At 44.5% G+C, this 15617-nt stretch overlaps 1 protein-coding gene across 3 annotated transcripts in view; it reads right to left on the bottom strand.

Moving 5' to 3' along the window:
• CEP112 (centrosomal protein 112) overlaps positions 1-15617 on the bottom strand; it is a 2313552-nt gene that overhangs the window by 1749220 nt on the left and 548715 nt on the right. For 2 of the 3 annotated variants that reach the window (XM_078654309.1, XM_078654308.1), the window contains one exon: positions 7684-7770. The exons of the other annotated variant lie outside the window; for it this stretch is intronic. In XM_078654309.1, the coding sequence (XP_078510435.1) occupies positions 7684-7770 (87 nt within the window). The remainder of the gene's footprint in view (positions 1-7683; positions 7771-15617) is intronic. 3 annotated transcript variants of the gene reach the window in all.

Consider the following 15617-nt stretch of genomic DNA (forward strand, 5'->3'; position numbering starts at 1 on the left):
AGGTGTTCATTAGGGAATGGCTACCCGAATGTGTTGTCAGCGACAACGGCCCCCAGCTTACCTCTGAATTGTTTAGCAGCTACTTGAAGAGAAATATTATAGCACACAAGACCATGAGGAACTACATGAAATTTCACTAGAAAAATGGATGACTGAACCTAGCGCAGACCGGACATTGAGTACTGTGTGTGACATGGTAATGAATGAATGGGCAGTTAAAAAAAATTTAAAGAATGACTTGTCGAATTGCTGGAAAGTGAAGGATGAACTCTTAATTGAAGAGGGATTACTCCTAAGAAGTGGCAAGAATATTCCTCCAACTTCCCTGAGACGTACCGTACTAGAACTATGCCATGAGGGACATCTGGGCATCGGTAAGACAAAAAGAAGAATAAGAGATCTGTACTGGTGGCCAGGTGTGGAACTAGCAACCGAGAGAATGGTAAGAGACTGCATACAGTGGAACAATTCTGACAAGTCAAAGGTCACATACAGGCCCCCACTTCACCCTATACCATCTCCCAACATGCCACGGGAAAGGATTGGGATAGACATCATGGGACCCATTTATGAACGAGGAGAACGAGTCCATGCCATAGTAATTATTGATCACTTTTCCAATTGGCCTGAAGTAGGGTTCGTGAACAAAACTGATACACAGTGTGTGCTGCAATTCCTTGATGAGGTGTTCATTAGGGAAGGGCTACCCAAATGTGTTTCAGCGACAAAGGCCCCCAGTTTACCTCTAAATCGTTTAGCAGCTACTTGAAGAGAAATAATATAGCACACAAGACCACCTCCGTGTACCATCCGGCTGGCAATGGCGCAGTAGAAAGGTTTAACAGGGTCATCAAGGGAATTGTGCAGCTTGCCACCACCAACAACCTAGCGTGGAGAAATGAGATAGGCAAGACATTGTGGGCGTATCGCATAACTCCATGCAGTAGTACAGGACATAGCCCATTTGAGTTAATGAGAGGAAGGACACCTATGTCTAAGGACAATGTCGGTTGGCAAACAGCCACCAAGAGAGCAGACTGGTCGCCTGACACTGTCAAACAACGTTTGCTAAAGACACAGGAAGATAGTAAGAACCAATATGACAGGAAACATAGCTGCATACCTGTACAAGTGTCTGTGGGTGATACAGTTTGTGTGAAGTATAGCGGACTCGTAGCCAAGGGGCAGAATAGATATTCACAACCACTCAAGGTCGAGAAGGTGTTCTGCAACTCGGCTTTACTCAGCGATGGAAGAGTGTGGCATTTCTCGAGATTAGCCCCAGACAAATACAGCAGCACGCATGGAGATAATCTAGATGCGCACAGAACCGTAGGAGGAGAAAGGATGGATTTGTCTCATGATGACGAAGACAAAATGGATGTGACGCTGGACACACACGGTTCTGCCTCCTCTAAACACAGCGAGAGTTTACCTGACAGGAACATTGTAGGAGCTGATCCTGAAGGCGCCCAGTGTCCGGACTCAACTGGTTGCTATGTGCATGCACCGGGCAATGCGAGATTAGAACCATCGAGAATGAAATGTGGTCGCAGGGTAGTGCCTCCAAGCAGACTTAATGACTTTATTTGTGACTAAATGCTAACCCCATGCTTTGTTACTCCTCAAGGAGGGAGATGTGTCGTGATTGCATCTCACCGTTTGTCCCCCCTCACCACCCATACCCCTCCCTCCCCTCCGCCATCAGCTGAGCGTTCTAGAATGTTGACAGAGGCCAGCTGCTGGCCTGCAATCCAGACGTTCCTCCTGTTACCCCCCTCTCCTCATATGTATTGGCATCCAGTTCAGTAAAGTACTTCACACCGCAATTCACTTCCTGCGTATCTTTACAAGTACAACACACAGGGTTGTATTGAGGAACATACCGGGTTGTATTACGCGATCTTCTAACAGTGAATTATTGCGACAATTATCTTCCTTCTCGTTATGGTCGAGTTCCTACTATTACTATCCCATACCCTTTGCAGGATCAGGCTCAAGTGCATATGGCTCAAAGCATCTCACTGGCTCGATGGGCAGCTAAATTCAATGTTTTTAATCTTCCTTCTGCAAGTAGTCTCAAGTGGGTGCCTCAGTCTCTTGTGGTGCTGGTTAAATCCAGCAGTTTACCTTTCGGTTTCTTGCAGCAGTCCAGTCCGTACGGCACACATGGGTTGAACTTATTCCCTCATGGCTAGACTATCACAGGGAACAGTGGCCAAGGCGACCTTGCTCAGGAATGGTTTACAGGACAGTCGCAGAAAGGCTGGTTGTGCAGTAGCACCCGACTCCAGCAGTGGAAGATCTCATGGTCAGCTGCAGTCAGGCGTTCAACAGTGTCAGTTACGGTATACAGGCTGAGTTCCTCACTGTGATATCTTTGGGACAGTTGCAGGCTCCAAGCTGATCAGAGTTATCTTCTTCAGCAGCGACAGGGTCTGCCTCACGTCGATAAAAGCAGCAGTACCAGTCTTTCAAAGGAGGGAGACAGCAAAAAAACACATGCACTGTACTAAAGTGACTAACAAAACAAAAAATGAACAGTGTAGGGACAAAGTACTGCGTCCATGCTCAAGGAGAAGGACAAACTCACAACGGGGAAATCAATCCCACATAAGCCATCAGATAAGAAGCAAGCAGATGAGAGTGACAATGAAGCCAACCAATGGCTAACAGTGGGAAGGCTCTAAGCGCACCGTAAGGTGACAAAATGTCTTGCAGCAGACAGCACAGTGCTGCCTTAGACAAAACCTAAAAATGGCTTGCCACACTACACATTCTCAATTTACGGTGCACTGCCACCATTGCTTTATGTGATGTACCCTGGGCAAGGATCGTAGTTTCCTGCATACTGTGATGCTTGGTGTGCCGTTCCAGATCAGAAAACAAGTCCTGGACCTCCCACTGTCAAGGGCGGGCCCTGGCGTCTGCGCACATGCTAAGTTACTAGACGTTAGGGCTAAAACAAAATCCAGGATACCAGTTTCAAAGGCGTGGGGTAGAAGTCAATTAACCATGTAGGTGTATTTTCTTTTCCAAGACATAGGCAGTCTCCTCCAATCCTTTTCCCCATTACCAAAGAGCCTAGGCTCCACCCACTTTTGTAAGCAGTATGTTACACTGAGTGAAATAATCACTTTATGCATGTTTAAATACACGTGTGGAGATGTGTGTTTAGTGGATAACATTAAAGAGGATATTATGCACACAAACATAAGTAATGAGATAACTTATCAACTTTCACAAAAGAACAATATTTTCCACTCGAATATGTTGTGTTATTCAAGTTTATAATGGATCTTTAGTATGTGTGCCTGCTTGGCTGCCTCAGCCCAGAAGGCGAAAGACCAGCTGAGCTATGTGCCATGTTATATGTCCTTAATTGTGACAGACTGTAACAGGTGACTGTTTGCTAATGTAGAGGATCATGTCTTGACGACTGCCCTAGAACTGTAACTGACTTTTTAAAGCAAAAGAACATGTTGACATACACATAGAAGAATTGTAATAGCCCCACTATGTTACACGTTTTTAACTTTTGAAAATTAAACAACAAATCAGTTACAATTCTAATTATCCGACCACTACGGTGGAAAACGTTTGGCCAAAAAAATCATACTGGGCTCATGAAACAAAAGAAGTGCTCAGTACAAGTCATTGTGGACATCGAACCACAGTTAAGAGCAGACTTCATGATGAGGCAGGCACATAAAGTGGGTGGGAGTCCAGAGTCCTTACAAACAGGAACCCCAACAAGGATGAGTCCATTGTACGTTGCATACAGCTACAAGGGTGATCGTGATGATGAGACAATTTCACAATGTTCACCTGAAGATAGTGCCTTAAGATCGGTTAAAGAAAATAGCATGATATGTAATACAAGCAATGACAATCACAACCCTATAAAGTGGATAACTCAATTAGTGTATACATTACATATCAAAGAGACCCCATCTGGCTTCAAGCTGCTGCGGGTGGGTATGAAGATAGGAGGCACACAGCACAGACGTGGGAAGGCCTTTGGAGCATGTCGCTGGCTCTTGGTCTACTACGAGGCTCATGAACCAATGGCCAGAATTCTGCTCGAGCACCACCTGCATGTAATGGAAGTTCAAGTCCATATCTGCCAACTGGCAGCAAACCAGACAATTGAAGGACAGCTCTCCTTTGTCTGGAGGGCGTGACTTGGCCTAGAGAGCACATTCCATCTATCGGCTTAACACTAGGCCTGGGATAACCAGAGGGCCTGCAATGTCGCACTTTTCAGTTTTTTTTTAATGACTGCTTAATTCAAAATAAAGTCCCAGAGCTGGCCATCAGCAAATACTAGCTCAAATAGAGCACTGCTAGACAATTATAACCAGGTTTCAAGCAAGATGACGTTCTTTAGCTAGTTGGGAGATGACTAACAACAAAGAAACCCCAAAAAGTATGTATATTGGCCACTGTCCTTGCAAAATAGAACAACAGCACAATTGGAGTCACTTATTCTTATGCGTGCATATGGCAGATGTCTCGTGCCTGAACGATGAAATTGGATTTTTGTAGCCAATTCCTTCCTTACAGTGGTGATGGCTGTTCAACAATTTCACTACAAACAAGCAGATTGATTCACAAGAAACACTGGAGAGGAAGAATGATATAATGTGAACGTGTTTTGATGCGAGGGAAGCAACATGTGCCTGTTTTTAATTGTCTACGACTGTCAGTCCATGAACAATCAGGGTTAGATTGCCTGAGGCTGAGAAGTTGTAGACAGTGATGGACTATCGTAAATTGGCCTCAGGTTCTGGCCAAATGAAGTGGGCCCATGAAGTATCTGAGCAGCAGCTCTGCAGCCAGCAGGCACAAGAAACTCATGCCCTCTCGCCCCTGCAGTGGTCTGACTGGTTCAGGGCTTCTGAGGACATCCTACTGCCAAATGCGGTTCCGGCTACCACTCTACTAAAAATTGCCTACGTGCCAATTTGGAAGGTTGTTTTGCTCAACTTAACCAGAAATTAACTCTTCTTTTCATTGTTCCAGTGTAATCCTAGTTTTCCAAAGAATTTTCCAATATAGGCTGGGATAGTGCTTGGATTTATCCTGCCCTAGATGAAGTGATGTTTTGCTACCCCAGACAGTTACAGAACAAGCATTTGCAATGCAATAGGTCTCGCATTTACGAGACTTTGAGCTATTGGCATTGTAAATGTCAATAGCTTAAATTCTCGCAAATGCGAGACCTACTGAATAGCAAATATTTTTTATTTCCAAGCACCCCATGCCGTGCTTGCTCGTGAAAAGAGGCCACGCCCCTTTCTTTAGATGAGCCGTGTCTAAAGAAAAGGGAACGGCCGCCATTAAAGTGAAAGCGCAGTGTAGGGCGTTTTAACCAAAAACAAATTTATTTATTTTTTTAACAATTTTTTTTTGTAAAAGTGCCCCAAACAGCGCTATCATTTAGATTCGGCCGCGCCCCTTTCTTCAGACACGGCTTATCTAAAGAAAGGGGCATGGTCTCTATTAAGTGCAAGCATGGCATGGAGCGATTGGAAACAACCCCAAAAAAAAATATTTGCAAAGCAATAGGTCTCACATTTGCGAGAGTTTAAGCTATTGTCATTTAGAATGGCAATAGCTCAAACTCTCCTAAATGCGAGACCTATTGCATTGCGAAGAAATGGCCGCCACTATCCCGGCTGCTTGGAAAGTGAAAGCGAGCATGGCGCGTTGAATGTTGCTGCAAAGCACGTCATGTCTGCAGTAGGACAAAACTCGCTAAGAAAATAGTGCTTACAGACTAAATAACAGACCGTGTAACAACAGAAGTAAAAGGGCCAGTCCTCAAGGGAGGTTACAAATGAAGACAAGGCGGTACTAAGGAGAGGCTAACAAGCCGATTACCGAATCAGAAGCCAGCATTTACAAAGGACAAAGACACAGGGCAATTAAAAATATGGGGGGAGAGTGGGCAGTGCTTCAAGTCCATACTCTAATACAGCATGCCTCGCAGAGCAGCGCATGCGCTGCCCTGGCTAGGCCTAAAAAAGGACATCAAGGCATCTCAAGGAAGGGATGTAACTGTAAATTATTGAATTTCTTGGTTTACGACAATGTGAGTCACCCGAGTGCACATTTGCGTACTGAAAGAAAAGTTGTGTCATTCTAGTTGCTTGAGTAAATTGGTCACTGTATCTAAGGTGATCAGGCTCTTAACACAGTTTTAGCACATGAGCAAATGCTTTAAACATTAGGTAAGGAGTAGATTTATTTTGCTCCCTATATGTTCTGAATAGGTTACATTATTCGGTATTTGTATACAAGGAAGTAGTTATGAACCCACTAGGCAAGACAGGAGGATACGGATATGCTTAACTGGGCAGTAAGCTACACTAAGGAACAGTAAAACACTGACAAGCACCACATAACCGAAACAGAAGACTCAAACACACACAGGTGTAGCAGCCAACGGGAAAACACGTAAGCAGAAGACAGCAGTCTGCTTAACAAGACGTCAATCTGTGGGAAGAGGTCATGTAAAAGGATTATTGTGTCCCATTCCAAAAAAATTCCTCCCATCAAGCACATATCGGTCATTGGTGTAACATGAAAGTGCTGTGAGTTATCTTAAATGGCTCCGGGGTTCCATGCAGACTGGAGTCTGGTTTGGAGATTGGTGATTGAGACTTACTTGGCTGCTGGAGTTTGGCTTGCTCGGGGTAATACTTGCCTGTTTAGCCTCGAGACGATTTCATGTATGTGTGCCGCTTGCCTGATATAGGTTATTTGGTGCCTGTAAATTGTTCTTTAGGAGGCCCCAGTGATGACATGTTTCTTCCATAGTGCTAGGGTTTGCATGTGTACGGTGTCGGACCATGGTTTTATGGACCAAGAGACAACAGTTATCAAATGCCTGCTGTTTCATATTTAAAGCGTGACATTTCTGGAGACTATTGTGTGCTGCCGGTTGCTATATGTTTGAATAGTGTGAGCCTGTGTGTAGACCTGAAGTTAGGTATTTTCTATAACCAAGCAAAGTATGCTGGGGCACAACTGAAGGTAAATAAGGACAGAAGTGGCAGTGCACAAACCCAAGACCTTCACCTATTGCTAGATGCAAAAATATGATGAACAAGTTTCACATATAGCTCACCACAGGGTTATACAACGTCATGTCAGAATTTCGTGCAGAAAAGTATTCTTCTACAAAACGATTGTAGCCAAAATACTGACTACCACAGTATGTTGAAGGTAAGTACCTCTAGGCAAGTACACATGTCGTGGTCTTCATTCCAGATCTACATACCCTAAAGAGAGACATTGTTGGGGTACATACATATAGGACTAGTAAATCTATACTTACCAGTATATAGTTATCTTCCTGATATTGTGGAAGTCGTGATTGTGGCTACAATATTTTTGTTGGGCGATATTTAATGTACGAATACGATATTCTGGCGGTGCACCCTTCCCATACTGAGGCATTTTGCCCCTCCTTCTCCATCTCGAAATCGGTGTTCCTGAAAGTTCAGGAGCCATTCGGCGGTTTCAACGTGTACTTTCTGCATGACATCAGCAGGTGAACCATGCCGCTGAGGTCTCGCCGTGCTTCTTGGAAGCATGGCCGAGGGCGAGGCACTCGGCACTGCCGCAGACGAGTGGGGCCGGGCTGGAAAAACACACTGCACAAACGGCTCTTACCTTTTGGACCTCCACGTCGTGTTTCTGTTGCAACTGTAGCTTTTCTTCGTGGAATTTAGCTTCCATCATTTTTGTCTTCATTTCCAACTTTAAAGAGAAAAGGAAAAGGGGACGCCAATTATGTGCAATGAATTCAAAGCTGATGAGCGACCGCATATAATGATGTGACAATGACAGTCAGGTATGTGTCTTTAAGGTATCTGACTCGGACCCAGCCATTCTGGCACTCATGAGACCCAGCCGAACAAGAAGCCGCCTTATTACAATTATGTTCTGGGTGTTTCCTCAGACCCAGGAGGGTAGCAAGAGCGCTCTGGGCCCTAATGTAAGTTAAGAACGTGGATGCTTCTGCTTCCACCTAGGGGAGTAAAAGACAACCACAATTAGGATATAGCGCAACACACCTCCGGGCCTGGGTGCCACTGCACCACTGCACCTTCTGACTCAGTGATAGCCATTCACAATGAACTGCTGGGAGTTATGGCCTGTCTGACCCGGGGCGGGTCACAGAGCAGGCAGTGGCCATTGGCCATTAACAGTGATGCTTGAGCTCGTTTGCCAATAGTGTTCTACGGTCCTTCATATTATGACTCTGCAAGGGGGCAGGTACAATGCTTTCTGCATGTTTCTCTGAGTAGTGGCAGTGAGCAGGCACAGGATTCTCAGGGCAGTAGCATGAGGCAAGAGTTCAGAATTCAACAATCAACCACCAAACAATAATATAATATCCAATCCTGAGGATATCTTTTAAGGAAAAATAAGTACTTCAATCTCACAGCAGAAATAAACATTACACAATTCATTCGGTACGTTATAAAGGGTTTTCAAAAATTCGCCTTAACATACGAGTTACTTACCTGCGGTAATGATGTATCTGGTAGAGACGTTGTCTAGCCGCAGATTCCTTAACTTTGAATATCCCCAGGCGTCAGACTGGATGCGTAAAATTCTTTACAGCAGCACCTCTGCGTGCCGAGGGACACAATCCCATCCTGACGTCGTCAATGCACGTGACGTCAACGAGGTCATATAAGTCCTTTCCGGCACGCTGACGTCAGTTTTCTTCGGAGAAACTTTTCCGCTGCACAACACAGAGCCACCGACAAAACTGTGAAAGTATGGTAAAAGTGTGCGAAGGATGAAAAATTTGTCAAAGAAAGAAGGCGGATGGTGCAAAACATAAAAGACAATATCAGCCATTGTCTCCATATAAGTGAAGAAGGAAAGGCAGAGCAACCTCTGATAAAAAAAAACGGCAAAGCGAAGCATGGACCCTCCCCACAGGATGAGTAACAAGGGAAGAATATCTCAACAGCCAAAGGTAGATTGTTATTATCACATATAACTGTGCCGGCCAACAAGGACGGGGCACAGGAAGAACAGTCTACTGCGAGAAGGTATGAAAGGAATAGCACTTCCTTTTAGAAAAAGGGGGGGGGGGGTGCGAAACACAGTCCAGCAGATCCCCAAGAAGACAACTATAGAGGAGACAATAAACCTGAGTCAATGGAGAAGGCGGGAGGGAGGGAAGGCAACAGGAGAAGAAGAAGAAGAAGAAGAATCTCCTGATGATGGTGAATCAAAAAACACAGTTTTACAGGAAAGAAGCCACCTGGAGGGAGGCAGTCGCATATGGCAATATTTAAAAGGGGTGTAACCACGTGAGCACCCTGTAAGAAAAACCAATGGCAACTAAAAGGAGGCAAAGTGGAGAAGTCCACCTGGCAAGGTCCTCGCAGAACGGGGAGGATGTGTGGGCGTTAAGGAATCTGCGGCTAGACAACGTCTCTATCAGATACATTGGACAAGGAGGAAGAAGGACTACTCCCAGCCCAATGGTGCACAAAGTGGACACCAACCAAGCTAGAGGATAACCAGAGCCTACCAGGCTAGCCCACGCAAGGGAGGCCGGATAGGCAACATCCAGGAATCAAAGGGCAAGAGGCAGGAACTGAGCAACGTCTTAGAAGAACAGGTGGGAAGAAAGGCCACGCCAAGTGCACACCCAGTCAACAAAGGGGCGACAGGGGCGAACAGTATCACGTTGAAGCACGCTGATGCGGGCCACAACTACAACATGCACAGAGCAGACAGCCACGGAGACAACAAGGTGGCGTAGCTAAAATGAGCATGGGACTGCCCAACCAGGCAGCTGGAAGGCCAAGGTGAGTATTTACTCATGAAATACAGAGATGCAGGGTGCAGTACCTGGGATGACGGACATCAGAGGAGCTGTCCAGCAGGCACAGCAGAAATAGTGTAGGGTGACACCCAATGAAAAAAAATGACACATCCGAAGGGAGTGGCAGCAGAGGCACCAAAAGTGCCAATAGGAGCTGTGAAGAGGAACACACATAAATGTTGAGAAGAACCTCAGATCTCCAGACCACGTCCTCACACTGTGAGGGGAAATTTACCCCCCCACAGAAGAGAGGGACTGTTTATGATATGCACACCAAGAAAGGAGAATCCTGAAGCGGGGGTACCACCCCAGGGAGATGCAGAAAAGGGCACCGAAGTGCACTTAAACATACTAAGAAAAGACACCGCCATGCAGAACGAGGGCAAGCTCGAGTACAGCACTGAAATACCCCTTGAAACACAAAGACATAGGACCAGACCTCACAGTAGCGAAGAGAGGTGGAGATGTAGCAAAAGGGATACCCCCATGGGCAATCTGTCTACTGCACTGTCACTTTAAATGTGGGGTAAAATGCACTGACAATTCATGTGATCAAGGGCTTCCGAGTCCGAAACGAGTCATGGAGGCATTTGAGCACTGAAATAAATCTGCACAAAGGAATTGGAGTCCATTTAACTTTTTGCAAGGGGAGACAGCCATGACAACGCGAGCTTTACACCGCGCTGCCATTACGACGCTGCCATCACAACACAAGTTGTTACAACGACTTGCGCTAGATACTAAGGAATAGTAGATTTACTATTCCAACACCTTTCCTACTGTTGCATAGGCTGGAGTTGGAATAGTAAATCATACTATTCCAAAATCCAGCGCCTACAGCGCAAATCGTTGTAACGACTTGCGTTGTAATGGATGCGTCGTAATGGCAGCGCGGTGTAAAAGCCCGCGTTGTCATGATGTACATCCTTTGCAAGTCTGTGGAGTAAGGGCTGCAAGCAGGAAAATTGGAATATATATATATATATATTACCTACTGGCGGTCGCCAGTAGGTAGTTATAGTTAGGACCTAGTTTCCATAGGGAATTCTATTGGGAATAACTTTGGCGTTGATGGACGGAATTGGCTGAATTTCTCCAAGAAAATGACCAGCTCCGCTCCGCTCCTTCCCTGATAGTTTGGGGGAGATTCGTCAAGCGGGGGCCGAGATAAAAGGGGGGTCCCAAAACGTGTTTTCCCCATGTTAATTTCCATAGGGCGGTTGGACTCACTTTTAGCCCGAACGGCTGAATGGATTTCCACCAAACTTGGCAAAATTGTAGGGACTGGTAGCCCGATGTGCCTTTGCTATGTCTCAAGATATGTGCTCTAGTGGATTTTGAGTAATTTAGGTTCAAAAAAATATATATATCTATAAGCTCGCCCCGTTACGCGCACCGGGGCGCGCACCAGCGCGCTGCGCGAGTTCGCGGGCGGAAAGCTGATTGGCTCTCGGGTGTCTGTCAACATTCCAAACAGTCCGGAGCGGCCGCCATCTTGTGTCTCGGTAGGATCGAGACACAAGAGGTGGCAAAAACAAAGGGGGAAATGACCAAAAGGGGGCAGGGTAGACCCCACCCTGACCCCCTAGGTTTGATGTGGGGGCCATAAAAGGGCCCCGCGGGGCAAAAAAAATAGTATTTTTTTCCGATTTTCGCTGGGGGAGCGCCTGGTACGCGCACCGGGGAGCGTACCGGGGAGCGTACCCTGGAAAAAAAAGAATGACAGAGTTTTATAAAAATGTAGCATTTTTTTATAAATTGGAGGTAGTTCTAAAAATAACTGTTTTTTTTTATTCTTTTTGTTGTTTTATATATTTTTTTATTGTTTTTTTGAGCATTTTTTACTTTTTTTGGCTTTTATGAACAATTTTATATTTTTTTGTAGTTTTTATGGGGACAAACAAAAAACAGGGAATTGTAAACGGCTCAACTGGAGCAAAAAAAATCAGGAAAAAATTAAGGTTTCTTTCGGCAGTTGTGGTTGTCTCCAGCACGGTTGATGAGTTTTATACTTTGCTCTCCATAAGAAATTGTAGTCCCGCAAAATATACAAACTATTTTAAAATCTCCAAACTGGGGTTGGATATTTGGGACCATCTCCCTTGTCTCTGGACCCGATGGAGTGGGTTGTTTGCTTTTGGAGGTGCTCGGAGAAGATTGGGGAGGGTTCCTTGTCAGTTCTCTGACCTCTGCCGCAGCATAGTTGTTTGGGTGCCTGCGTTGCATATGGCGAATCATGGTGTTGTTGCCAAAATAATATTTTTTTGCAGGGTTCCCCCTGGAAAGTACAGTGCCACAGATCAGACATGTCACTTTTGGCGCATTGACTTTCTTTAGTCCCCTTGGGATTTTAAAAAACTCCCACACAATGTGCTACTTCGGTTTATAGGGGGGATTATCTTCAGGCAGGAACTGCCTCTCCTCCTCCTCCTCCTCCTCCTCCTCCTCTTCTTCTTCACCACCACTGTGGTATTGTGGTGGTCCTTGTGGTGGTGGCGGTGGTGGTGGTGGTGGCTGAGATGCTCCTGCTGCTGCTGCTACTGTAGCCATTTCTCACTTACTAGAAACAGGTCTTCCTCAGTCAAAGTACAAAGTGAGAATGAGGAAAAAAGGTGGGGGGCTTTCATCATTTGGAAAAAAAAACTGTTCTGAACCAATGAAAAGTGTTATTTTCAGGTCACATGACCCGACGCGCTTACGCTACGTGCCCCGGGGCGCGCCCGGGGGCGCTTACGTTGTGCGATGGTATGCGCTCGGGCGCTTCTGGGTGCGCTTACGCCGTGCGTCATAAGACGCATCACGCGGCACGTCACGATGATGTTTTCGTTCGCGGCAATAGCACTAACGGGACGCTCACCGGTACGCGCACCGGGGCGCGCCGCAACACTGCGCTTACCGGTGCGCTCACCGGTACGCGCACCGGGAGCACTCCAGGGCAAAAAAATATACTTTTTTTAAAAAAAGGAACAATATACATAAAAAAAATAGTATTACATAAATATACAATATAAAATTAATTATAAAAAATATTATATACCATAGCTATAGAGATTTGCTATTAAAAAACCTTTGAAATTCACTGAAAAAACCATAGGTTTCACACCAGTTATAGTTAGGAATTAGCATTTAAAAAACCTATTACATTCACTGAAAAAACCATAGGTTTGACACCAGTTATAGTTAGTTGGAAATTTTACTGACATAAAACCATTGAAATTCCCACGCTATAGTTAGTTGGACTCACTATAACTTTCGCGCCTGCAATGCACTGCTGATGACGTCACATATTACATCACTCATGACATGGTCAGTGACATCACTCATGACATCACTGATGACACCATCCTTGTGACAGAGTGACAGACCTCCTTTCAGTGTAATGTAACCCTTGAAACACATATTCAAAAATAGACACTAAAATTTTCAAAAAAATGGAGATACCCATAACAGTTACAACAACCAATTCAGTAATTCCACCATCTATATACACATCCACTCATTCACCAACAGTTCTATATAGTCACTCATACATATACTCACTCATTATATGTAGTGATACACCTATACATCCTGTTACACACCGACAGTCATCCAAAAGTTACTCACACACATACTCACACATGCAAATAAACTATTGAAAATCCATTTATTTGCATATACAGCTATACACACACTACCACCTTACTTCTAAGGAAACTTACACATACTTACTCTCTTAAACAATCACTTACAGAAACACATACTTATTTAAACAGGAACTCTTACAATCTCTCACTCTCACATATACTAACTTATATACATCAATACTCACATATACTAGATTAAAACATATGTAGTTACTGATAAAGACACTAGTGAGACAGTCATTCACTCACTAACACACACATATACACACTCATCCACCCATACAGTCCTGCACATATGCTGTCTTCAAAACACATACAAACAGTGAGTCAGTCATTGATGCATCTATGTGTTAAGTAATACCCCCACCAAACCATACAGATCTTTACATATACATATATAAAACATATTTATTTTTCAGAAAGACACACATTCACTGGATGGTGTCATCAGTGATGTCATGAGTAATGTCACTGACCATGTCATGAGTGATGTAATATGTGACATCATCAGCAGTGCATTGCAGGCGCGCAAGTTATAGTGAGTCCAACTAACTATAACGTGGGAATTTCAATGGTTTTATGTCAGTAAAATTTCCAGCTAACTATAACTGGTGTCAAACCTATGGTTTTTTCAGTGAATTTATTAGGTTTTTTAAATGCTAATTCCTAACTATAACTGGTGTGAAACCTATGGTTTTTTCAGTGAATATATATATATATATATATACACACACACACATACATATATATATATGACCCTTCATTATATTATATAGAATTAATCAATGTATATTTCACTAAGGGTCTTGCATGGTTGATGTGAAACTTATTCACTGCTCTAGCCCCCAAAGACCATCTTTATACATATAGGGAAACATTATCAAATCAATCTAACTGCTGAGAGTCCTAAACTGCTACCATGGTGTTTTTCTATACATTCTCATATTGTATGAATGTATAGGGATTCGGATTCTACACACATTACACGTGTTTAATGTCACGCAGTTGCCAGGTAAACTCTTAATTGTTGCTGAAAAAGCAAATATATTTAAATGCTACATGAATTTATTTATTTATTTTTTTTTTTTTTTTAAAACCTTTATTGAAAGACACGTATAAGTACAAGCGCTGGCCTACAACCACAGGGGCCGGCCGCAAAGTCAGGAGAATCAAAATAACAAAGCAACGTATACGATAGGGTGAATACAGGATGGATGCAAATAAAGTCGTTACATCGCCAGCGCCAGGATAAAAGAGGTTCCATTTTACATTATATAAAGGAGGCAGCAACCATATCTACCAGCGCGTCATGCAACATATACAAAAAAGAAGGGGGGGGGGGGGCGGGAGGGAAATAGCCCCCCACGCAAGCAGACGACCACAGTAGGGCAAAGCCCAAAGACCTCACACGCCCATACCAGGTGCAGAATAGAGGAAGAATACCAGCAAACAAATAAAGTGGACGCCACACATACAGCCCACCCGCCCCGAAAAAGGAGAAAGTGCAGACGCTAGCGAAACAGAGGAGTAAACACCAAGGGACATAGCCCACCCCCTGGAAAAGGCAAAAAAGGGACCATAGAATAAAACAAACTAAAATAACAAACACCCCCCCCACCCTACATCACTGTAATGGCTACGGCCTACCCCACTAAACAGCGTGCCTGTCGCCCAGAGTCACCCGAAATATAGAAAAAGAGAAAGGGAATTATAACGAAGAAAGAGAGGGGAATAAGAAAAGGAAGGAGAGGAAAAGGAAGAAAGAGAGAGGAGAGGAGCCAGCGACCGAGACATAAAACACTACCCCCCCGCAACAATAATACACTAATCGAGGTCGAAAAGGAGAGTCAAGAAAAGCCTACACCAGGATGTAAACAGGAACCATCCAGAATAACGAGGCCCGGAGATGCCATGTAAAAAGGGTCCCACAGGCATCCGGGCACGATCACCCCTGTCCACTTTTATGAAGAGTCGAGCTTCCCAACCCCGCCACAGCCAAAAAACAGCAGAACACAGTGGGTCCATACCAGTCAGGAAAAGCCGGTGGGATCTCCGCAAAACAACGTCCCGGCAAACTAGAAGCAACCAGGAGAACTCGGCAACAGTCAGAATGCAAAAGTTCCTCA

Source organism: Lissotriton helveticus, chromosome 7, assembly GCF_964261635.1.
Source record: "Lissotriton helveticus chromosome 7, aLisHel1.1, whole genome shotgun sequence".
In the NCBI taxonomy this organism is placed as follows: domain Eukaryota; kingdom Metazoa; phylum Chordata; class Amphibia; order Caudata; family Salamandridae; genus Lissotriton; species Lissotriton helveticus.